The sequence below is a fragment of the Molothrus aeneus genome, chromosome 1 (assembly GCF_037042795.1).
Source record: "Molothrus aeneus isolate 106 chromosome 1, BPBGC_Maene_1.0, whole genome shotgun sequence".
In the NCBI taxonomy this organism is placed as follows: domain Eukaryota; kingdom Metazoa; phylum Chordata; class Aves; order Passeriformes; family Icteridae; genus Molothrus; species Molothrus aeneus.
In genome coordinates, this window is record NC_089646.1 from 110,127,208 (window position 1) to 110,151,680 (window position 24,473).

Below are 24,473 nucleotides of genomic sequence, written 5' to 3' on the forward strand. Positions count from 1 at the left end.
GTATATTGAAGAAACCCTTTGCTCTGACTGATGCTCTGAGCAGCAAATGAATAGTTTACAGAGGAATCACTGTCCACAGCAACATGATGTTGGTGCAGATTGTCAGGACTGTGGTACAAAGAGCAAAGCTCACTGGCACTTCCCAGCCTCTTGTTCCCCTGCCAGCAGAGGGACAGCACACACAACTCTTTTAAAACAGTCTTCATAGAAGCATCTTTAACAGTGTCACTGATCTCTTGTGTTCCCCATCTCCTTTACCACCTCCAAAATAACACAATAATTTGTGAAAATAGAGAGCCCTGACAAAGCTGTGCTACACTGAATTTTGAACCCTTATACACACAAGTGTCAGAAATTCAGTGTACTCCAGTTAAGAGAGAGCAGTACTATTGCCTTGGCTTCCCTGCTAGCAACAGGCATTGCTACCATGTACATGTAAATCCTGACAGGGAGTGTGTGTGCAAATCAGCTCACATGGCCAGTGCCAACTGACCACAGGGCTAACAAAACTTCTGCAAAAGAAGTATAGATAATAATGTTCCAAAAATGCAAAGCTGGTGACATGCATAGTGCTACTGCTTTCAATACTGCAGTACTTGCCAGGCTGACAAACCAACGACTCTGAGAATAACAGCTTTTAACTGCCCCTATGTCAGTGTAATTTTTCCCCATGAATTAGAAAAGAGACAGAAAAGCAAACACATTTTCACTTCATATTTCTTGATATTGCCTTTTTTAATAAGTTAAACTGAAAAATGTGGATTCCTTGTTGTTCTTGTCAATAAATGCTTCTTTTAGAATACTACTTTGAGGTTAGGAAAACTCAAATACAGATAAGTCTTCAAACAAATAGGCAAGCACATTTGCATATGGCCTTCCACTTTTTCCGCATAGGAAAAAAACTTCATTCACTTGTAAAAACAAAGCAGGCTTTACAGTTTTTTTTAGGTTTCAGTAGCTTGTAATATGGCTTTAGAAGAAAGGAGATAATGTTTCATATATTTTTCTCATTTGAATCCCACTAATTTAATTCTACAATCAAAAGTAAAATAAATAGAAACATATGATAAAACCACATAACATTTTTCAAAGCATATCCAGCTAATCCTTACAATACTCCTGATAGATAGGACTTTTATCAGTGCTTTTCAGATGGTGAGATTCTGCAACAAAGGCAACCTTAAGCTAGAGTTACCTAATATGTAAAGTTCTTGAGTTCTGCAACCGTAGCAGCATAATGAGCTTCTCTTTGTGTAAATTAATTTTTAAAAACTCGGAAGTTTTTAACTGGGAAGAAACTCAGAAGTTATATCACGAGACACCCTGCTATATGCACAGAGGATTGTGCATATATATACCCTGCTATATGCACAGAGAATTGTGGGGCTGGGAATTCTCTGCCCATCTCAGCTTTTGCATGGAGAAGCAGCTGCCAGGGTAAGCAGCCATCACCATCTGCATGGAGCAAGGTACTTCAGGGAGGATAAACCACATGAAACCTGGCTCCCACTGAAGGGCCCAGAATCTGGCCCCTTCTTAGACACCAATCTGCTGTTGCCAGGACCAGATTGTGAACACTTTGTGCTCTGCCTTTGCAAAATCCCTGAGGATTTTGCTTCTCCAGTCTTGTCTTCTACCCTTCATCTCAGTTTCAATCTTCTTGCCTAGCAAATCCTAATCTCTCTTTTCTAAACAAGTCTCTTGATTCCAGGTACCTGAGCAGCTTCAACAACTCAAGGCCTTTTGTTTCCCTGTTTGTATTTAATCAGTGTTACACTCACTGATGGTTCCATTTAAGATTTTCTCTCTATGCTCAGACTCCTATAAGTATCCTAATCCCCAAAATCTTGTCCCACAGGGAGCAAAGCCAGGTTCCATAATTAGCCAGAGCAGCTCCTGGTTTCAACTCACATTATTTCTCATTAGTAGTATCTGATCCTCTTTCACCACTAGTTCTCTAATCCACCTGGCCAGTTTCCATCACACTGCCAGCCTCATCTCGCTCAAGTCCTCATAATGTCACTTTCCCTTTGTCCCTTGCTTTCACTGCTCCTGTCAACCCTCACCAGGCTGCAGCCCCAACACTTTTCCCCTCCTTTTGCACTGAGATCAGAATTTAGCAAATAAAATACTTTGATTGTGTAAACATGTGTATCCAGTGTTATATCCTTGGTATAAATGACATCATGTTGTCAAGAGCAAACACAGAGCCTCCTTTTATTTTTTTTAAGCAATGGTAAATATACTTTAGGATCAAACTACCCTTACAGGATAAATTTTTTCTCGTTCTTGAAAATGGCTGTAATTATCTCTGAAAGGGTTCAACAGATGGAAGACATAGAGAAGAGTAAATGTAATCCCTGTGGGCTGAAGGTCATGAAGTTATCATTGAACTGCACACCTAGTATTGTAATGGGAAATGTCAGGCAATCTTAATAAGTGATGATTCTACCAACTGCTTGGATGACACACATTGTTCTGACAGAATACTGGATCTTTTATTAGCTTTAATTACATTAAAGTAACTCTCTAGTGTTTAACCCAGCTTTTAATTTTATAACTAATATCCTGGAAGCCTGGACAGCTAAACATTACTTTGGCATATCACAGTAGGCCAAATTTTCCCTTAATTCTGCAGTAAGGCTGTTGACTCAGTGTGCTTAGCAATAGTGAAAATGGTATTTCTGCAAATGATGGATTTCACTTCAGTTTTGGTTTCCATTGCACATTCTTTCTCCCCTCTCCAGTTGCTAAGGTTTGTGTTGGGATTACTGCTAAATAAACTACAGTAAATAAAGCCTGTTCAAGACTAGTGAGGCTTGAACAAAAAGAAAATATACCTACATAATTCATAGTTTCAAAGACCTACATAATTTCCTAAGCTTGAAATCCAAGTGAAGCTACACAGTAGTCCTTTGCATTGGCTGACCTTCACATCTGAAGTACTGAATATTTATAGTCCTGTAAAAGGACTCCTTTTAATATTGTAGGATGTGCTCTTAGAGCTGTAAGCTCAGCATGGAGGCAATGTGAGGCCAAAAGCTTATCTAAGAAAAGATACTACCTTCCCCAGAAAGCCTTATTCCTCTTACAGTGGAATGAACAAAAGCCAAATTTTCAATTAAGTCAGCAGAGTTTCAGTATTCACAGTAAGAAAAGCAAAGCATTTGCTACAGCCTCTGGATTTGCACATAGAAATGTTAACCCTTGTGACCTGTTTGCCATGTGGCATCATGTCTTCTTACCTCCAAACTATTTTGAATAAAGTTATACAAAATTTCCAGTCCTTATGTTGAGGGATTATTAATAGAAAATGAACATCTACTTGAAATTTCAACTTGCTGTACCAGACCCACAGCTGAAACCTGAAAAATAAGTGCTAGAATCTTACAGTCTCTTTAAAAAAATACTTAAAATATAACACAGCAATATTTTATTTAAGGGGAAGAGTTCTTCTCTAATAACCTTTCAAGACTTAAACATATATTTATATTTATATTTGTCACATAATATCTCTCCACGGGTATTTCTCCACCTCCCAGGCTATTCACAGTATTCCTTAAAATGATGCATCTATTGACAGTCCCATAACCTGGTGTCCAAAACCATCAGTACAGATAGATATAACAAAAAAATTGCATCTTTAGACAGATTCCTTCCCCTTTAAGTTTAGTTATCCTCCAAAACAGCATTGCAGGAAAAGGCACTAGATTTATGGATGAGGTCTACTTGCAGCCAGCAGAAAGACCACTGAGATTTTATCCCGAAGTACTTAATGCAAATTTGAGCAAGCTGACTAAAATAAAACATGAAGTAAAGTTCAAACAATACCACAGAACTCATGCCAGATATTCCTTAGACTGGGAAATGTTTTGATAATTCAGGAGTGGACTTAGCAGTAAAATCAAGTGGGACATAATTGCTGTTCTTGGGTTTGCACACTATTTCTCCTCCTGTAAGGAGCAGCTGGGGATTGCTAAATTGCTCTCCATCCTTTGTTATCAGATCTAGACTATGTTTTTCTCTGCCACTCTCTCTGCATTATTTTTTTCACTTTTACTTACTTAAATCGAGTATGTATAAAAAATGAGAAAGCTCATTCTTGTGTGACATACTACTCAATTTGTAGCTCAGTTGGAGCTGGCTATTCCAGCCAAGCTGAACACTCATGCTTTAGCTGTGAGTCTATCATCTCATCATTACGTGGAGAGCACATCAGTCTCAGAGTAGAATTTTCTGGCCTGAAAACCTGAGATTACATGAAAAAGTGCTCCTAGCCTGCCGAGGCAACCATAATGAACATGTCACTGCCTGAGTCTAAGTACTAATGATGATTTTGCTTTGAAGTCCAGTATAATTTTTTTTTTCATACTTCTGATAAAAAAATGTAACTAGAATTTTTTAGATGGTGGTGAAATATTGATACAGTCTAATTGAGTTAAATTGAGTGTAGCACAGAGTCCAGTTAGGCATCTAAACTGCCTGAAATACCAACAGTGATGTGGAAACTTGAAGAGTGCCTATCAAAATGTTAAGTTAGCTGCCAGCACTTCAAAGATCTCCAAATTGTCCTCCTGACACAGGATATAGAGCCAAGAAAAGAAAGCCATGCTTCAGTTTCAGATTAGAAAGGCATAGGTTCCTTTTGCTCTCCGATTATTAACTCCGAAATGAACTGTCATCATCAGTGTTGTCACCAGGCATCAAAAATGACATCAGCCAGTACTCAACGAGAAATGAAAGCATAAGACTGGCATGGAAAAAGAAGATCAAAATAAAAAGGTGCTATTGTGTAGAAGAGAGATAAATGAACCCCAGACTGCTGCATTTCTGATAGAATGACACATCATCTATAAACTGGAATGGGTATGTTAACCTTAAATAAAAGGTTTATGTTTTCACATTGCAGCATTTGAGTCTTGTTTTTTCACCACTGCCACATCACTTGCAGTACAGCAAACATCCTTTGAGAAGAGGTATTGTGTGGCTGTTGCAAGGAGCTTGGAGAACCACTTTTGCTGGAGCAGTACTTAAGCAGACAGCTCACTGTTCACAGTCTGTCAGCTTTTCAGTTCATTTTCCACTGTGGTAGCAGAAGTGCAACAGGAGCTTTCAGAGGTCACCAGTGCTGCTGGTTGAGCATGGACACATGGATGAGCTACTCCTACAGTTTAGTTAACTGGGATGCTCGGTCCCTGGGGAAAGAGAAACTGTGTTCTACTAAAGGATTGTATTTCTCCGCCCAGATGGAAAGGGACAGCATTTATCTTTTCCTGTGGCCCTTAAGATAAGGGCCTAATCTTTAGTGAGGTTCTAGATAGTTGGTTTTTGAATGTGCTCTCCTTGGCGTGGCTTTTTTCCCATCAGGAATAAAGGAATATTAAAAAGCTTTATGATTCAATGGAGCAATATCATTTTAGGTGGACTAATGGTAGAAAGTGTCCTTGCAAGTTAATTTTCTCTATAACTCCTGCTGTTCTTTTCTTAGGTTGCACCACCATAACTTTCATATCACCATTCATAACCTATTCCATAAGCTATACTGGTCATGCTCTTTCTTTTTCCAGAGAATTTTAATATATGAAACCATTTAGATAGCTATAGTGGTGGTATTCCACCACTACTAATTGAAAGTTGTCTCAATATACAAGACAGATGCCCAGTGCAAGACTGCACAGTGCACCCCAGTGTGTGCACAGCAGGGACTTCCTCTGTGCAAATTTAAATCACATGTCCAACAATGGCTGGCACCAGGTTACAAGCAGCTTCAGACATGTAAAAGACTGGAATGGGCCTGGTTGAATATGGGAATTGTGACAATACCTTTGAGTTTTGGCAAAACTTCTGTGGGTGATAGTATATTTCACAAAATACACATGACATTTCCTTTGGAGAAAGCAGACAAAGGTGTCATGTGAAGAGCAGAAGAGTCTTCAGCCACCATTTTCTGCCTTGCAGAGGAGGACAACAGGAAAGAGGGCAGGTGGAAATTTTTTCCTCCCTGTTATACCAGCAGAGGGAAGAGGATTGTTAGGGCCCAGGCCTCATACAGAATTTCTTCCTCTTAGGACAGGCAGAAAACAAAGGCAGACTTTGACCCAAAGAACAGTGCAGCCTTGCCTTGGACCTTATGACATTGATTGAGGCTTTGTTTTTAAGTAGTCAACCTTGAGAATCCCCACCTCCTCCATTTACACCTCCCCACCCATTCCCAGCCCCCATTTCCCATTAAAGGAAAGGAAGTTTCCCTTGGAAGACTACCCCAACTTCTTCAGCTTCTGAGGGGAGAATATGAAAGGATCTTTTCCTTCCCTCTGTCACCTGCACAGAGCTCTCAGCCTAAGGTCACTCAGGACACAGGACTATGGGCCCAGGTTTGCTAAACCTGCTCTTTCCTAAGAGACTTCATTTGGTACATGCCGGATCCCAAAAGTGAAGCACTGCATAATGAACTGCAGGGCCTAGGATTAGAGTAGCTAAAAATTCCTGCCAGAATTAGAGTAGCTAAAAATCTGAAGAAAATAAAGGTAAAAATTCAGGGGAAATGAAGTAGAGGTTATGTCATTGTTTATTCTCATCTTGCTACATAAACCCTCTCAAAGCCAATTTCTTTGCAGAGGCCAGCACCTTGCAGAAGATCATAGCTGATCATTTTTGCTGCTTCTTTGTTGACAGGCAGTACTAACGGAGGAGTCTGAATATCTGAGTTTTCTTCCAAAAGAGAAACAACATTAACTGCAAGGAAACAATGTCCTCTTTTGCCATCCCAAGAGTGGTTTTGCCTGCAGGTAATGGTGGTGAATGAATCAATGTATTACTGGAACTGATGTGTGATGACAAAGGCATAGCAGTACTTACTCCTGAACCAGAAATATGCAAAGCAAGAGGAATTCCTCCTTTCCTTTGAGAGTGTAATCCTCTCATTCAGAACAAGCCTTGCTATGCCTCAGGCAACTCCACTTTTATGATAACAATCAAGCATTTTACTCAGTACTTTTCATGCCTATGTGTACGCTGGGAAAGAAATTATCTCAGTAAGGTACTCCTGCAGGAGTTTCTTTCCCCCTTGCCAAAACACCATTTTCCAGTGACTGTGATGGGCAACATTTTCAGCTGGGATAGATCAGCATTACTCCATTCAGTGCAGAAGGACTGTGGCACCAGAGCACCAACAGAGAAAATCTTTAAACTTATGAATCAAATGTTTAGGAAGCACACAAGGAACAGTGTGTGGGAGTGCTGGAGCAATGCTTGTGCCAGCTTTGCAGATTTATTACTACAATATCATCACGGTCACCATAATTAAACCTCCCACTATAGGTCTCTTCATCTACTGCACTACAACTAGTATCACTCCCACCACTGCCAGCCTATTTTGTTAACACAAAACAGTTTTCCATTCTCCTGCCAGATCTGGGATATTGAGATGCAACCACTGAAAAAGGCTCTATGGAAAACTATGGGGTACGATTTGGATTTTGAGTGATTCTTCCTATTTCTCTTCTGCTCCAGACTTCCTTTTATTATTACACATCATGGAGTGTCTGTCAGGAGGAATGGACCAAAGCACTCTATATTAGATCCCAAATTAAATTCTTCTTCATTTAGAAACAGATGACGGCCTAGACATGAAGCATTTGAGGTCAATGTTGAATTAACTTCCTCATTTTCAACTAATTAAAAATGTCTGTGTGTTCCAGTTTGGAAAGGAAGAAAACTAAACCTGCTGCAGATTCCAACATTTTGCTTCCACAGGTAAATTATAGTCAAAGTTATAGATCTTCTGGAAAAAAAAAACAAAACACCAACAAGCCCCAGTTTTCTTGTCTGTTAGTAAGCAATTGCTTTTTTGTACTCACTTAATGATTGGTTCTTCTTTTCAAAGGTAGGTTCAGATATTTTAAAGATATTTTACCCTGTGTTTGAATAACCTGAATGCTAATTATTTTATTTCAAATCTGCATTAAAACCTTAACAGCACGTTTGTGGAAAACAAAATTCTTTCTATTAATTCAATGCAGGGTGTCTGTTAATGAACACTGTCTGAGGCAAAACTTAACTTTTACAGTTAAAAAAAAATATTTTAAAAAGAAATGGTATTAAAAAAAGCCAAAAAAACCTGACCTCCATACCCTGTCTTCAACTATTTTGTAGAAAGAGAATATTTTGCTACTGAAGAAGACTTGCTCTAATTTTTTTTATAGAACTTTATAATCCTTTAACTTCAGCACTGCGAGGCTTCTGTATTTTAAAAGATTAAGTAAATAAGAAGTGAGGTTTGGGGCATGGCCTTTTGGCTCCATAATCATCAAACCAAAGTAGCATATGCCATTGGAAGAAACAAAGAAATTAACTTTGGCCTTTGGAGGATGCACTTTCTGATTTGCTTTATTAATGGAGACAGTAAAACTGAAGCTTAATATGAAATACCATGAGTAACAAGCATGAAATATGTGTACTGCAGTGCAAATCTGTTCACCAAATATTCTCATTTCAGGGGAGAATTCTTTTGGCACAATGCCTGGGCTGCTGGCCACAGCCTGCTTGGCTGCCTTGTCCTGTGCCTAGCCTCTTCAGCAGCTGGTGCTGCTCTCAGGCACTACATTCAGCTCCTGCTCCCACAGCTTATTATAGGTTTAATTTTTTTCTTAGAAAAATATGTTTCTAAATTTAGTTTACGACATCAAGCCAGTTGTTGAATCACAAACATGTTCCTGCTACCAAACATAAGCAGTCTGTGCATTCACTTGTACATGTATTTTCTGTGGGCAGAACTGCATTTTCTAATTGAGGAACATTTCTGAATCCATTGTGCAACTGATGTTTGGAATTTAGGATTAATTTATGTCTCTCTAAAACCTACTAAATCTAGCTAATTCAATAACCAAAACCAGAATTTGCCTCTCTTGAAAAATAAGGTTTTGCTCATGCACACTGGCTTTGCGTTGATGTCATTAAAGTGGCCCAAACTCTGCATGATAATGGGGATTTACTCACCAGAAACATTATTCCCTGCCAGTGCTGTGGGCAGGTGGGTGTGTGCAATGAAGACATTAGCTAAACACAGGAAAAAAATACATATTTGTGTCTGTGATAGAGACATCTGACAGGCAAGAAAATGCTTCACGTTTAATATCTTCTTGCCATCTGAAAAGAAGGGATAGGTAAAAAGATTCTCTATTCCTGGCTTTTAAGGCTGGAGCAGGAAGAACAGAAGTCCTGACTCTAAGCCCTCCCTCTTCAGACCTGAATAGAGAACTCTCATACCTACATGTCCACTGGCCTTTCCTTTTCTGCCTCCTTGACATAAGGAGGAAGTTAAAGACACCTGGAAGAAAGCTGTTCCCATCCCTGCTCATTTTCATTCCACCCATGGTAGGAAGGGAGATAAGATTGCTTAAAAGTTCCTGTCCAAGAAACAACACAATATTCCATTTTTGAGCCTTCAGCTTTATCAACCTCCAGAACAGAAAACTTACATTGACATCAATTTTACTTCACATTCAAGATCTTATTGCAGCTCAGGGTGCTTTAAAGTATACTCTGAAATCAGCAGCTTGAAGACTCAGCACAAAGAGCCTGGAAAAATACAGCATTTTCTAATTTAATGATCTCTGTGTTGAGGTGAAAAATTAGCTCTTCACCTTAGGGCCTCACTGAAAATCCAAGGCATGAAATTATTTGCAATTGCATGCCTTTCACATTATTCCTTTCCATTGCATGTAGCAAATTTAATGTAGGTTGGTCTGGAGTGTGGAGGGAGGGGGGCAGCCCTGTGATACTTGGCATCCTCTCCAGCTGCATCTGCTAATGACAGAGCCCTATCCAGCACTGCTGAAACCAGGAATTTTGCCACTGACTTGAAAGGCAGCAGGATTTAAAATTACAATGCATACCACTTATTTTCTTCCCCTTGACAATATGGCCAGTGCATTCTGGGTAGGAAGCTAAGCTTCCCCATACTTGTACATAATTTGATCTCCTGACAATAATCCACATGCAGCTAAACGGTGCCTGCACAACATTTTTTGCCTCAGTGGTTAAGGCATATCATTTGGAACCACAAAAACAAACCAAAGACCAACCTAGAAGTAAAATAATCTCTAGGTGGGGAAATGATGGAAGTGAACAAGGCCTGAAGTGCAAACTGGAGCATGGGTATCCAAGGGCATTACAGTCATCTTAGTGATCATTTTGAATGCAGATAAAAAAGGATAAAGTACTGAAGTACAGAAGTCATGTTCATCCCTATTAAATGCCAAATCACAAAGAGATGTCTGAGCACAAAAAGGCTATTACTAATAAATCTTCTGTAGTGTAAGAGGCGTTGAGCTCTTTGCAAGTTAAGTGACATTTGCCTCTTGTGGATTTTGGGATTCCGATTTCTATTTGTTTGCTTTATGTTAAGTGAACCATCTGCTTCCTTTTGCTCTTTTCTAAGACTCCAGAAACCTCCCATTCTGAAGCAAAATTCACTTTGAGCTGGAATTTCTCAGGTCTTACGTAAATACACAGCAGAGGTAGGACATGGCCCTATTCCTCTGCACAGCTGCCACTTGGATCAAGTGTCTTTTTTCTTCCATCCTCCAGAGCAAATTAGGCTCTGTGAAACCCAAAAGCAAGGGGACTCCTGATGCTTTCTCCTTCACCTTTTACAAGGATGTACAGTTGATGTGCTCTTCCTGCATACTGAATAGCTGTGACAAGGACTCCATCACCCTGACACAAAACCACTTCTTTGTGCTCCCTCTGCATTTGCAGCTTTCTGCCACAGCAGCACTGCCTCCACAGGGCATCCTCCAGCATCAGCTGGGAGATGAGATTTTTTTACATAACTCCCTTTTCTGTGACCAGTGCTGTCCAAATCTGCCCCACACAATACACTGCCCTATATTGTCATTATACAATATAAATAACAGATTATAAAGAACATTTTAAAACCATACAATTTTTTCCTTCCTCCTGGGAGCTGTATTGATTGGGAACACACAATCAGGGACACAAACGTATATCTTTCTTCCTTCTTTTTTGCTCTCTGAAGGGTAATACATGAAAAAACTCCTCAGTGTCAAGATTTAGAAGCTGGGAATTAATTGCAAAATTGTTTCTGTCCTCCAAATATGAAGGTTTAAAAGCCTCTCACCAGTCACTGCTGAAAGCCAGATACAGTGATCTTACATTAGAGGTCCATGCCCTCACTGCAATTTAGATTTCTAATTCATTTCTACCAAAGCAGTTTCACAATTACTTGTAATTTGTCCACCAGTAATTTCCTTTCTTCTTAATCAAAACACAAACTGCTCCTGGTCTGCAGTAGCCAGATGTTACTTTGTTAATAAAACAGTGCTTGAAGAGTCTTTCTTTATGTCAAGCCCCTATAACATGCAGCAAAACAGCACCAGAAATTGTATGGAGGCAGATCAGTAACATCTCCTCACAAACCTCAATTTTTTAAAAAAATTAGGAATTAGCTATAAACAGAAGGATACACTGTAGCAGTGATTTCCTAGTGGCAGTACATGTGCACTTTTATTAATATTCAGTTGTATTGCATTAGCACAGAACCTGTATCCAGTTCTGCAACCAGCACTTGTACCAATCTGCTCTATTCAGGTTGCTGCTATGACAACTATCCAGAGTCAAATGCTAGGTCAGCTCCCAGCATATGTGTCTAGGCCAAAATTCATTTGTCAGAAACCTAATAGCCACCTATTCCTACTCCTCTAACAGATAAAAACAATAATGTTAAAATGACAGAATGTTACAATATCCTTAACAGCCTATTCACTGAAAACTTTAGATTTTCCTTGCTTTTATCCCCCAAAACAAAAACAGATGAGAAGGATGTGTTTGAAGTGCCTATTTGCAAACTTACCACAAAATCACAGAATAAGCTGAGTTGCAAGGAACCCATCAGGATCATGGAGTTCAACTCCTGGTCCTGCACACTGTCTAAGAGTCCAAGAGTCTCACCATGTGCCTGAGAGCATTGTCCAAACACTTCTTTGGTGCTGTGACCACTTCCCTGGGGAGCCTGTTCCAGTGCCCAAACACCCTCTGGGTGAAGAACTTTTTTCTACTTTCCAACCTAAACCTCCTGTGACACAACTTCAGGCCATTCCCTCTGGTCCTGCCACTGATCACCACAGAGAAGAAATCAGTGCCTGACCCTGCTCTTGCTCTTGTAGGGAAGTTGTAACTGCAGTGAGGTCTCCCCTCAGTCTCCTCTTCCAGGCTGAACAAGTAACCTCAGCTGCTCCTCATGAAGTTTAGGATCATTAAATTATCTCTTCCTCCACCACAATGATTACTGATATTTAATTTGTCTGGTTACAAGTCACAGCATAGAAAAAAAAATACAGCTGTCATCTCAATGAGAGATTTTTTTAAAAAATGCATTCAGTGTTTATCACAAAGAACTGTTTCATAGCATCATAGTGCATAACATTCTGTGAACATAGACTTGCCCTTGTCAACTTGAAAAGCTCAAATAAACAAAGACTTTTTTTTAACTGAGGCTAGCACATCAAGTGAGTTGTATTGTGAGGACAACACCTTTATCAGACTATAAAGTTGTCTGACTACTGCTATTTTCATGTAGTCTCTGGAATGAAAGTGAACCTTTTAAACTCATATTTTTTTTAAAAAATTAAATGCAGAATAACTTTTTCTTATCATATAGAGTCTATAAAATATTTACAGACAAGCACTCTGTGAAGAGACTACTATTTTAAAGAGCACCAGCCCTGACTGAGAAATGCCTTTTTTAGGATGGGAAATATGTAAGGTAACAATAACTTTCATTTTCCTCTGAGCTTAAGTTTGTTTTGGGCTCAACTTGTCATTTGCTGTGTATCTGCAATAGAATCACACATTGCATGTCTAATTACATGGGGCATAAGGATGAAAGAAGTGTATGTAGCTCCCTCCTTTGGTTGATCAAAAAACTGTGCATGCCATTGCAGCTTTTCCATGACATTAGTCACTGAAGTGGAGTCAAATGGCTAAAATGACATGGATTGAATCCAGGAGAGCATCCAGGCCACTGGCTTTGCAGTCATATGTGACCACTATTCTATCTGCAAAAATAACAATATATTCTCAAAGGTCCAGATTCCTAACTGGTACAAATCACCATGTTGTGAATGAAGCAACATCAATTTTCTAAATTATCTGGCTAACTATACATGACACGTCCATAAAAAGGTTCATATACTTCTACAGTCATATTACTCTGTGATTCAGTTCTTTTCCTGCTTTCCTATATTCATCCTCCCTCCTCATTCCCAAGTGCTGACATTTTGTCTTGATTGCCAAAAACTACTTATTTCAATTAGAGAAAAATGCTCATTCATAAATTTTGCCACATGACAGCATGCAAAAAGTATAACTTCTAAACAAAAAAACAACAAAATGCAGCTGTTACAAAAAACCACTTGTGTCCAAATGAAGGGGAAGGCATTTCTTCCTACTACCATTCTTACGTGGTTTTCCACAGATAGATTCCATCTAGTTCATCTTCTTTAGGGAAAATAGGGAGGCAGGTGCTCTTGCATAATGTATATAAATTACTATTTACTCTTACATCTTTCCTTGAAGACTTTTAATTGGTTTTTGGGGTTTTTCCTTATTTTCAGATGGAACAGTAGCAGCACTAACCCACCTTCACTTTCTCCAAAGTCCCACAGCCCAGTCCTGCTCCACACTTTCATGTTGGGGTTTTACAAAAAGTACAGCGCACACTTATCTGTTTGGAAGAAGAAGAGACTGACAATGGTTCAGGTTTTAGAATAAAACTTCAATTTTTGTGATCAACAAGAAATTGAGCCACATGACCAAGGTCTCTGGAGTGCATAAAGCACGCATCCTGCCCCTCTGCTCAGTGCCCAGGACATAATGACAGGATGGCTTTTCCCAGATTTTTATATTTATTTAGCCATTCTTCTTTTGCCCAACCAAGACACAATTTGGTTTGTAAAGTGGCAAAAGAAGAATGGTTATATTGTTCACTATATGCAATGAATACAAGTGAAAAGGGCTGTATTTTAGCTCTACTTATTTTGTTTCGTGACTCCCTTGTTCATTGTAGTTCAGAGCCTCCACTTAATGCAACTGCTTCATACCAAATATTGCTAGAGATATAATAAGGATCTTGAAGGATTATCCCATGAGAATATCCAAAGTAGCACAGAAAACCTTAAGGATTCAGATAATGCCTCTTCTATCTCTAGCTGAAGCAAATCATGTAAGGTTGATTCAATTATTGTTTCTGCATTTTTCATCAACTGTGATCAAAATGTCTTTAAAATTCAAAAGAGTTACTCTTTTCCAGTATCCAGACTCAACAGAGGTGATTTATAATGAGACACAAAAGCTCTTCATTGCCTCTGTGCCATCTTCCTGATCTGGACTACAAAAGATCAGCCAAATTTAGTCCAGTGTCACAAGCATTTCACTGTTCAGCAGTACTACCATTAAACCTTGACAATTTCAACATATAAATCTATAAAAATTGTGCCACAGAATAAATTATTTTTGGTATTGGGAAGAATTTAAAGGTGGAAGTGACAGGACTCTTCAGTTGGATAACAGGTATCAAATATAAAACTTCTCAACACTAAAGCTTCTGGCCAACCAAACAGTGCTTGATCTCAAGATAATGAAAATGCACTGGAGCTTAAGAGAGCACTTGAGTAACATCTAACACAGTCAGACAGCCAAAGCATTGCAGTCTGAGCTACCACAGCCTAGTAAATACATTGATGCTTTTTAAAGAGAAGTCTCACAAACCGACAATGCTTTTATTGTTGCAGTTGGGAAATTATTGTTGCAGTATTGGGAAATTACTAGTTTCCTGAAAGACAAGAAAGCATTTATTTTCCCATTAAGAAATAAATTCCTGGCATGAAAAAAAAGCAATGTTGAAAATAAGTCAGTGATGCCAGTGAAACTAGATTTCATTGGCTTATTTTTAAGATTGGATTTTTGCTGGCAGAAATTTTCAGCCTTGAGTTAGGAAATACAAAGATCGTATAGGTGGAACTTAAGACACAGGTTGAAGAATGGTTCCTTCCTTATTCAGTCTCAACTTTATCACTCTTAACACTGTCCCCAGATCATTGCAGCTATTAGAAAGACTTCTGGAAAGTAATCCATAAGATGAAGTATTTGTGTGTGTAGAGACACACACACACAAGGAGAGGTTTCTTCTGAAGAGAAAACAAATGGGAGCATGGGATTGTAGGTATATAAAGCCAGTCCTTCACATTTAACACTTGTGAAAGAAACAGAAAATACTCATGAGCATGGCCTACGCTATCTGTTAAAAAGAAATGAGGTCTTCAAACATCCCTAGTTTTGAATTTTAAGCTGCTTCTTTCTGCTGAGCAATAATTTAGATGGTTTTTCATTAAAACAGTGCTAAAATTAACACTGTACGCAAAAAAAAAAAGAATTTGGGAATTCATGTCATTTTAATAAATAGAGACTTCCATAAGGGACATACATTCAAGATACTCAGAACTTCTTGCTGAAGACCTGTGTTGTGTCAGGGAGAGAAGGAAAACTGAAGAAGAAAAGGAAAGGGAATAAACAAGACAAGAAAAGGAGTTCAGGAGGCTGCAAGGTTTTACCTTAGCTTCAGGAATGGGCATAACACTCACTGTGTTCTTAATTAATTCATGATTTATGGGTAATATTCTAAAAAAAGTGGTGGTGGGGATACAAACTACACAATTACAGAACCACAGAGTCAATTAGGTTGGAAGAGACTTCTGACATCGTAAGTCCAACCTATCACAAGAACATCACCACATCAATTAGACCATGGCACTGAGAGCCACATCTCACTTTGAGGCACATCACCTGTCTGGAACACAAAAGGCAGAATTTCACTGTACTGTATGCAAGAATAAAGCAGCCTTAATGCAATGTCCATTCAGCTCTGAGGGGAAGTGCTGAATGAGTGCCCTTGCCAGATCCTCTTGACAATCTACTTTCCAGGACTGTCTAATGCTTGTCTTCAAATTGAAAATCTCTTTATATCATTTTTGAAGTGGTAATTTTCATCATCAAAATCTTATTTATCTTATTTCCCCTTTCTCCCTCCCAAGTTTTCACTGGCACCCTCAAAGCCTGTCTGAAAACAAGGCACTTTTTTTTTAAGAGCTACAGAGTGACAAAACAACACGATGAACTGAACTTTTCCAATCTTCCTCTGTTTAAGAAAAAAATCTAATGAAAATATAACATTTTAGATATATGTAAGAAAAGTGAAGGAAATTTAATAGTAACTTAAGAAGAAAAAAATAGGAAGACAAGCAAAATAGAACCCTTTTACCTATTAGTCACACTGTCTGCATATGAGGATACAGATCTAGTTCTCATCTCAGCAGATGAACTGAGCACACTATTGTCCATTAAATACCACACTCAGAAATATTCTGGAATGCTGTGCTCTCTGTCTACTTCATTAATTTCCCATCCTCAGAATAAATAATTAAATTTCAATGGAACTGGGGCTAAACCCAAGGTTTTCTACTTCTCTAATGACTTATCTATTCCACCCTGAAGGTTAAATTTCTTACTAAATTTTATGAAGCTACCTAACACACACTGCCATATTTTTTTCCCAGCATGTTCAGCATCTCTACTCAGCATATCTGTCCTGAATTCGCAAGTAGTTTTGCAAGCACCAAAGTTACACCAGCTCAGATAATTTACTGCTTGCTGAATGAAATTGCTGGTGCTATTTGCAATTCCACTGTGTTCCAGAACTCACTGGCAAAAAGGGGGAAGAGGTGGAGGAAGCAGAACCCAACATCCATTGTTCATAGGCAGCTTTGCTGCTTTGACATCACAGTTGCAATTAAGGCAATCAGTTGAGAGATTTTCTTACAGATTTTTAATTCTGTAATGAAAAGTAAAGATATGCCTCTCCCCACAAAGAGGTTATCAAGTCCTTGTGTGATAGTAATATTACAAATAAAAGAAAAAAAATCCTATTAATATGGGTTTTTTTTTAGTTCTGACTACCATTTAAATATTGATTTTTGTTTCAACAGGTCTCTGGCTCCCTGAGGAGCATTATGGGATTCTCACTCAAATCACTTAAACTCTGCCTCACCCTGGCTGGACCAAGGGATTGAGCCAGTATTTTGTACAATGAAAGTAACTGATGTTTGTGCAAGTAATTTCTAGTTCCCCTTGGGCTAAGAGCACATTGACTTTGTAGCTTTTCTTTTTATTATTACTGAAAAATCAGAGAGAAAATGAGAGAATATAAAACCTGCACAATATGAATGAGCACTGCTTGTAAACTAAATTATATTTAGTATTACAGTGCTTTGACATCTCATGTGATTTGTAAATCTTAAGGCAAATGTAGCACAATAATGAAAATACTAGCAAAAAATATAACAGCAAAAAGAAATAGCAACATTCACTCTCAGATCCTAAACTAACCATTGTATAAATATAGCCGTAGTAATCCTTTATACAGTTAGGGCATGACCTGAAAGAACTCAATGGACTATGCATAAAAGGAAAATGTTCTTTTAAAAAATGTTCTAATCCACAAAATAAAAATTCATCTGCTATGACAGAAGCACATTTTGGAACACATGAGATATCACTAAGATTTTTACTTTGTTACAATCATGAAGAGAAATAAAGCATAATACTCTTTGTAATATGAATGTTAGACATTCACTCTATCTGTGGAGTGAGTAAATAATCAAAGCCTGGAATGAACTACCAGTTAGATTTTTAAAAACTGAAAAAAACCATGCAATTTCCAGAAAATTAAAGGTAATAAAATTGTAACATGCAGAACAAAAGGTGAACAATCACACAAGAAAAAAACATATGAGCTTTAAAAACTCACTAATAAGTTAATTGACAGCATTTTGCTATACAGCATTGCAACTTCTCTGTTTCAGGCAAATAGCTATTTTCAGTCAGTAAGAACATTTCACCTTCTCTTTAAAATGCGTACACTTTTTCAAAGAGAATATGTGCACAAATAAATATACTGATTCATGGACACATGCACCATGTCTGTTATTTATGCACATTATATCCACTCTATGTTCAGTTCTTTTTAATTCTAGCACAGGGATTACACATAATGCTCTGAAAATCTACAGCCACCAAAAAGTAAATATACAGCTTTATCCAGCTGGACATTACAAATATATTAGACACCCTGACACAGCTTATGTAAATATAGACAAAGACATGCTTGTGTATTCATTAAAAAAAACCTACAGCTTTTGTATTTTAATTAACCTTGCTAGCAAGAAGCATACAAGGCACTGCACCACCCTTCTGCATGGCACCCTATGTAAATGAGTCCAGTGCATTGATAAATATGGATGTGGCAGACCCCCAAAGAGCACAGTACCTGCTGTCTATCCAAGCGCATCCTTTTTGCAGCATTTCTGCTTTCACTCTCACAGGCGGAAGCCAGGATACTCTCTGCAACTGCTGAAGTAAGGTGTGAGGGAATAGGTCGTGACTATGGAAGAGAAAAAGGAAACACAGGAATTATTCCCAGCGTAATCCACGACATCCTTGTTCAAAGCACACCATACCATCACCTAGGCAGGAAAGTCCGCTCATTGAAATGCAGTTTATACCAACAAAACAGGGAAATGGAACTTGCAAAGATGAAAAATGAAACTAGTTAGATGTTAAAGCTGCAGCTGATCCACAGATCCACGAGAAGCCCTTTCCCCCCACAGCTCTATTGTCCACTGTGTTTAGTCTGGCTCATTAAGCTGTACTTTGAACAGACAGTGGCATATTCTCTGTGTTCCAGCAGCACCCTGGCCGTCTGATTCTTGTTAAGAAAACTGAAAGGCTTTTTATCCTGTGCAGCATGTGACAGAGATGAGTAGTGTTTTTTTATAGTCATAAAAAAAAAAGAAGAAAAACCCAAAAAACAAAACCAAACAAAACAAAAAAACCCAAGTGATAGGGTTGAAACATCACTCAAAACCTAACAGATTGTCAGAACATTTCAGAGCAGCCTCAATCTGTAGTATATGAATATTTGCATTCCTTGCTGCAACATGACTGATGTGATTAAAACGACTTAAAAAAAAAAATCTGTTTTTCTTTGGATAATGCCAGCCTTCCAACACTCCAGATATTTTGTTGTTCAACTAGATACGGTTCATTTTTCTGATTCAAAACCTGTCATTACTAATTTTATAGCATTTACACATTTAAGGTTAAAGGTGCAGTGAATCCCCCCAAAAAAGGGAGTGATAGAATCTTTTTAGCATCATTGTTGATTATGAACAACAGTATGATCTTGCCTACCATTTCATTAGGGAGAATATTTACACAGCTTTTTTTCCCTGATTACATACAAAACAATCTTCCTGAAAGATGAAGCTCACAATAATCTTCTTCATTAATATACAAAGACATATCAGAATTACCAAGAAAATAAACAAGGTGGGGATAATAGCAGAGATACTGATGCACATATAAGCCCATTACAGAGACTGCAATTTACTGAGCTCAGTTCTGAACTTCCACAAATGTTCAAAGCTTCATTGAACTCAAATTTACATTTACTATGTAAATTTTTACCTACTGAGGCTATGGCCATGTGTGAGGGGGTTGGGTGTGGTTTTTTGCTTGTTGGTTTTTTTTTGATTGGTTGGTTGGTTGGTTTTTGGGGGTTTTTTTGTTTGGTTTGGTTTTGTTTTTGAAGAGTTTTACTTTCTTACTCCCAAAAACATGGATATGAACCTGATATGAAATGTCAATTAATTTTGGAAGAAAATTTTGAAGTTATTCCCATCCACTTCCTAGACAACAACCTTAAAACAGGTTAATTGTTATAAATGGTAATTGTTAATAAATGATTTTATGGTTTTCATAACATTCCAGAAACTGAGGATCCAGCCATTATCAGTATTAGATTGTTACCTGCAAAAATTAAAGTCCACTTATTGACTTTGGATATGCTCTGCAGAATGCCAGTTTTTAATGTGACACTCTACTGTCTCTAAAGGATGTGGCCACGGTCTGTCTGGGACTGGAAGATGAACTAGCTTTCAGAAATAGGCAGGGATTTATGGGTCTTCCTCACTAGTGCAATAGGCTTATTTATCCCCACTTACATGAGAACAAGCTCTCTGGCATCAGCCAAGCAGCACTGCAAGAAAGGCAGCCAGAGGCTGCAATACTGCAATAAATTACACTTCAATTGATTTGACAGAACAAAGTACTGAACTTGTTTCCAGTTTGAAAATAATTCAATCTAAGAGATGAGGGACACTGATGTAACCCCCAGTGTCATGACAGAGGTTAACATGACATGCAGTACAGGCAGACACCCTACTCAGAGCTCCAGAGAACAAAATAAGTCTTTTCAGAAGGGTTTCACTGAAAAAGCATTATATTTAATAAACTGCCTCCCTGGAATGGTGATGTTACTCTGAATTTGTTACTCATCCCACTAGATCCCTCTCTGTATTTGCTGGCCAAGTACCACTGTACATGCCACTGGTTTATGTACGTTCAAGGTGCACTGACTCTGTTGGCTGCATGGAAGCCTCACTGTGGTCCTGTAACAGGGATGTTCACACAATGATATTCTTGAAAAATGGTCAGCAAACACTTGGATAATTCCTCCAGCTCAGGTCTTTAGCTAAAGCTGTAACTATACCTACACATAAGTGGATTTTTAGAAGGTGACACGTGAGCCAGAAAACCTAATGTTCCGACCAAAAAGTAAATTGAACACCAGTTCTCCCAGTTTATTTATTTAAGGGAGAGAATAAGTTTATTGAAGTGTTTTATAAAACAAAAAATAAATTGTTATTATAAAAATCAAGTGGTTATCTTTGAAAAGGAGTGTAGTGGTCATGTGCTCACTATTGAAATATTGAACTCAGCACCTGCAAAAAAGAGGAAATCTCTGGGTACTGGAGTATCTTCCTCTCAAAACATGTGTTAACCCATAATTTCTCTCAATCATCACTGCAGCTGGCTGTTGTTATGTTCATGTCAAGAACCACCCAGAGTGAACCTTAGGGAAAATGTGATGAATACCTGGCCCAGTCACCTGGAGAGTAAAGTACTGTAACAAAGCACAGGAGAAAAATCATCTGCTCAGGGTTGAGGCTCCATCAACAGAGCTCTAGTATGGCATTGAATGAGAAGATGAACACAGTCCTCTGTCACCAGGAGCAGAGCTGTTAAAAAGATTTTTCTGCCTCACAAAATTCCATATCTGTAAAGTCTCAAAAAGATCAATTTTGAAAAGCCTCGCCTAAGAGGAAAAATTACTCTGTAATAACCACTTCAAAAATTGTTTTTAAATAAACTGAATTAGTATCTCCATCTTCTAAGCTCAGAAGCCCCTTTCTGGCTTAACTCAGCTTCCTTTTCCTCTCTACTTCTGATTATTCATGATCTCTCTCATAACTACAGCTGTAAAACCAATTCTGTAAGAAGCTCAAACATCCCTGTTGGGTTCTGAACATCTCTCAATTCCCAAGCTGAGGGTGAGATTCAAAGGCCTTGGAAAACATGGCAAAAGTGATTTCATTCAATTTTGCAGAAGGAAGCCTGCAGATCTCAGCCCAAAGGACATTTTGCAGGTTCCCAAGCTACCCTCTGCAGAGCTGAGAGCTGAGTGCTGCTTCCTACAAGTTTGGAACTACAGCAGGAAATGTGGGAGAATTTTTCCAAGGGCTCCCAGGCTGCCCCCACAATCCCTGGATCCACAACCTGCCCACTGAACTAGCAGAAAACCAGATTTCATTTTATGTCAAAATAGAAAACCGTTGACAAACTAACATTTCTTAAAGGGGAAAAAAAAAGGCATTACCAAAAAATTCCCAACCAGATTTAGCTGGTTTGGAATGTGCTTAGTGTTGTCTAACGCATAACCTTCACAGCTCCAGTCTGGTATTTCACTCACTTCACAGTAATGTAAAGCAGGAAATAACTATTCTGGAACTACCCATGTGTAAAACAAAAGAAAAGAAGAAATCCTGTAAATTAATCTACCAGAAGTAGCAAATCACAAGGCAGGATAACATTTTTGACATTTTGAACCAAGGACAGATAGAAAAGACGTGATAATTTTAATAGTAACTCTCAGGTGAAGAGATGAGTAAAATTTAGAAGAAATCTGGTGAACAGTGTAATACAGACCTTCTGAGAAGACTGTATGTCCATCACACAAAAGCAGTATACAGAATTGCTTTGTATTTACTTGGAAGCATGATACTGCTTGTGACTGCACTAAGGCAGGAGTCACATTTTGAATGCACATCCGGTTTTGGTTTTTACATCTCCTCAGCTGACACACAGCTAACATCCAGCCTTTAACACAATGTAGGTGAAGAGCATCCTGATAAAACATTAAGGAAAACCAGCTAGATGGACTGGGTACATGGATGCCTTTCTTTATAACAATTTCTGAAGTGACTGACATTTGGGAAGTGGTTGGAATTCCCTCAGTAACCCATGGGAGATGACCAACCACCTCCAGTTCTCCCATATTTGAAACTATTTTGAGACCACCACAAAGCCTGTAGATGACAATGACAACAAAGCAACATGCACACTTAACCACCTTATTGGATACGCACTTTTGCATGCATTTATGGGAAATAATTTTTTGTTCAAATTGGTTTGAACTTTTTATACACTCATCCCTTTTTCTCTTTCTGAAGAGTTTATAAATTATTGACAGATATACTTTTGCAAGCTGCCTAATGGAAAATCAGACTAGTCAATACTTCATTCTAGTCTAATAAGTGCTGTTTTACCTTAAAGTATGTTAAACCTAATGAAGACCCTTTCATGCCTCTGATGCTCCTTAGATCTGAGTATCAACAATCAAAGCATCTTACAACAAGCCTTTCTGGTTACAGAGTAGTCCTGCAAGGTTGCTGATTTTTAGTAGTTGAAATCAGAAATCCTTGGCCCAGTTCATCTAGAAACTAGCTCTCTTGGTATAATCTCTGACTCTTTAAGAAAGGAGAGACTTACAATATGCTGTAAAATATGCATTTTCATATAACAACTGTATGCAGCATCATGAAGTCTGCTGTTTAAAGTGAGGTACTATTGCAGTATGTTCATGTGAAGCACCAAATATTTTTTCTGGAATAGTCATATAATTCCTGTATTCCTACACAGAATCTGAAAAAACATCTATGTTTTAATTTCTTATGTCCATTTTTGGCATAAATTTACTAATTATTGATATACTACATAACTGATTGTATTTCAGTCTAAACCACTAGGAGCAGTATACTCACTAAAAAGAATTTTGCAATTTACTGTGCATGCTGTCCACCTGTGGTTAGAGATCCATTGTCTCTAAAGTTACTACCTTGGCATGTTTTTGAGATCCAGTATAAATAAAAACCAAAGCTGTCATACAAATACTTTCACACTTTACATTGGTCTGGCTCAGTTCTGAAAAAACACAGCTATCTGTTTAGTCAGATAATGGGCACACATGTACACCTGCTGAAATGCCAACACCATAAGCTGATGAGTGCATAAATACTACCTTCTAGTTTAGGCAAATTAACACTGAAAATTACATCTTTCAGTATAACACAGTTGGAAACACATAAACATGCAAGCTACTTCATTTTCTTCATAGACAATATAATAATATTACCTCTAATATAAATCATAGAATCACAGAATCATTTAGGTTGGAAAAGACCAAGATCATTGTAAGATCATTGAGTCCAACCATTAACACAACACTCCCAATTCCCCCCAAGTGCTGCATCCACATTTCTTTTAAACACCTCCAGGGACAGCAACTCCACCACTTCCCTGCACAGTCTATTCCAATGCTTCACCTACAAATGAAGGATTTTTTCCTAATAGCCAATCTAAATCTGCCCTGGCACAAGTTGAGGCCATTTCCCTTATTCCTATTGCTTGATACTTGGGAGATTAATATAAATGTGAGAATGAGGAAGTATTTCAACTATTACTCAAATTTGGAAAAAAATTGGTTTAAAATTTTCCAAAGTGATTTGGCATCCAAAATTGAAGATGAATGCCTAAGATGCCTCACTGACAGTAACTGAATTTTTCCAAAGGTATCACTAAGCACTTCTTTGCATATTGGGCTCCCAAAAATTAGACACTCCCTAGTGCTTTACTGCATGACAGCTTTTTCCTCAGGTATTGCAAGACCAATTCATTTTCAAAATTAAATACTGCAAATATGCCACAACTCTTTCATAATAAATTATTAAGATCTAACACCATGTCCTAAAATGCCCAACATATTTTCTAACAGTGTGCAATATCTAAATAGCACTTTTTCATAGAAAACATGCAAAATAGATTACAAGACAGGGAAGACACGATATTCAAATAAGAGTTTTTAATCAGAATAATGCAGTGAAATGTATAACAGAATTGTCCTGCACAGCACAATAGCAAAGGATTCAGAAACCCTTCTA

The 24,473-nt window shown here is 38.1% G+C and overlaps 1 protein-coding gene across 4 annotated transcripts in view; it reads right to left on the bottom strand.

The window, feature by feature from the left end:
• NOL4 (nucleolar protein 4) overlaps positions 1 to 24,473 on the bottom strand; it is a 187,841-nt gene that overhangs the window by 16,732 nt on the left and 146,636 nt on the right. For all 4 annotated transcript variants that reach the window (XM_066562826.1, XM_066562834.1, XM_066562816.1 and 1 more), the window contains one exon: positions 18,404 to 18,517. In XM_066562826.1, coding sequence (XP_066418923.1) covers positions 18,404 to 18,517 — 114 coding nt within the window. The remainder of the gene's footprint in view (positions 1 to 18,403; positions 18,518 to 24,473) is intronic.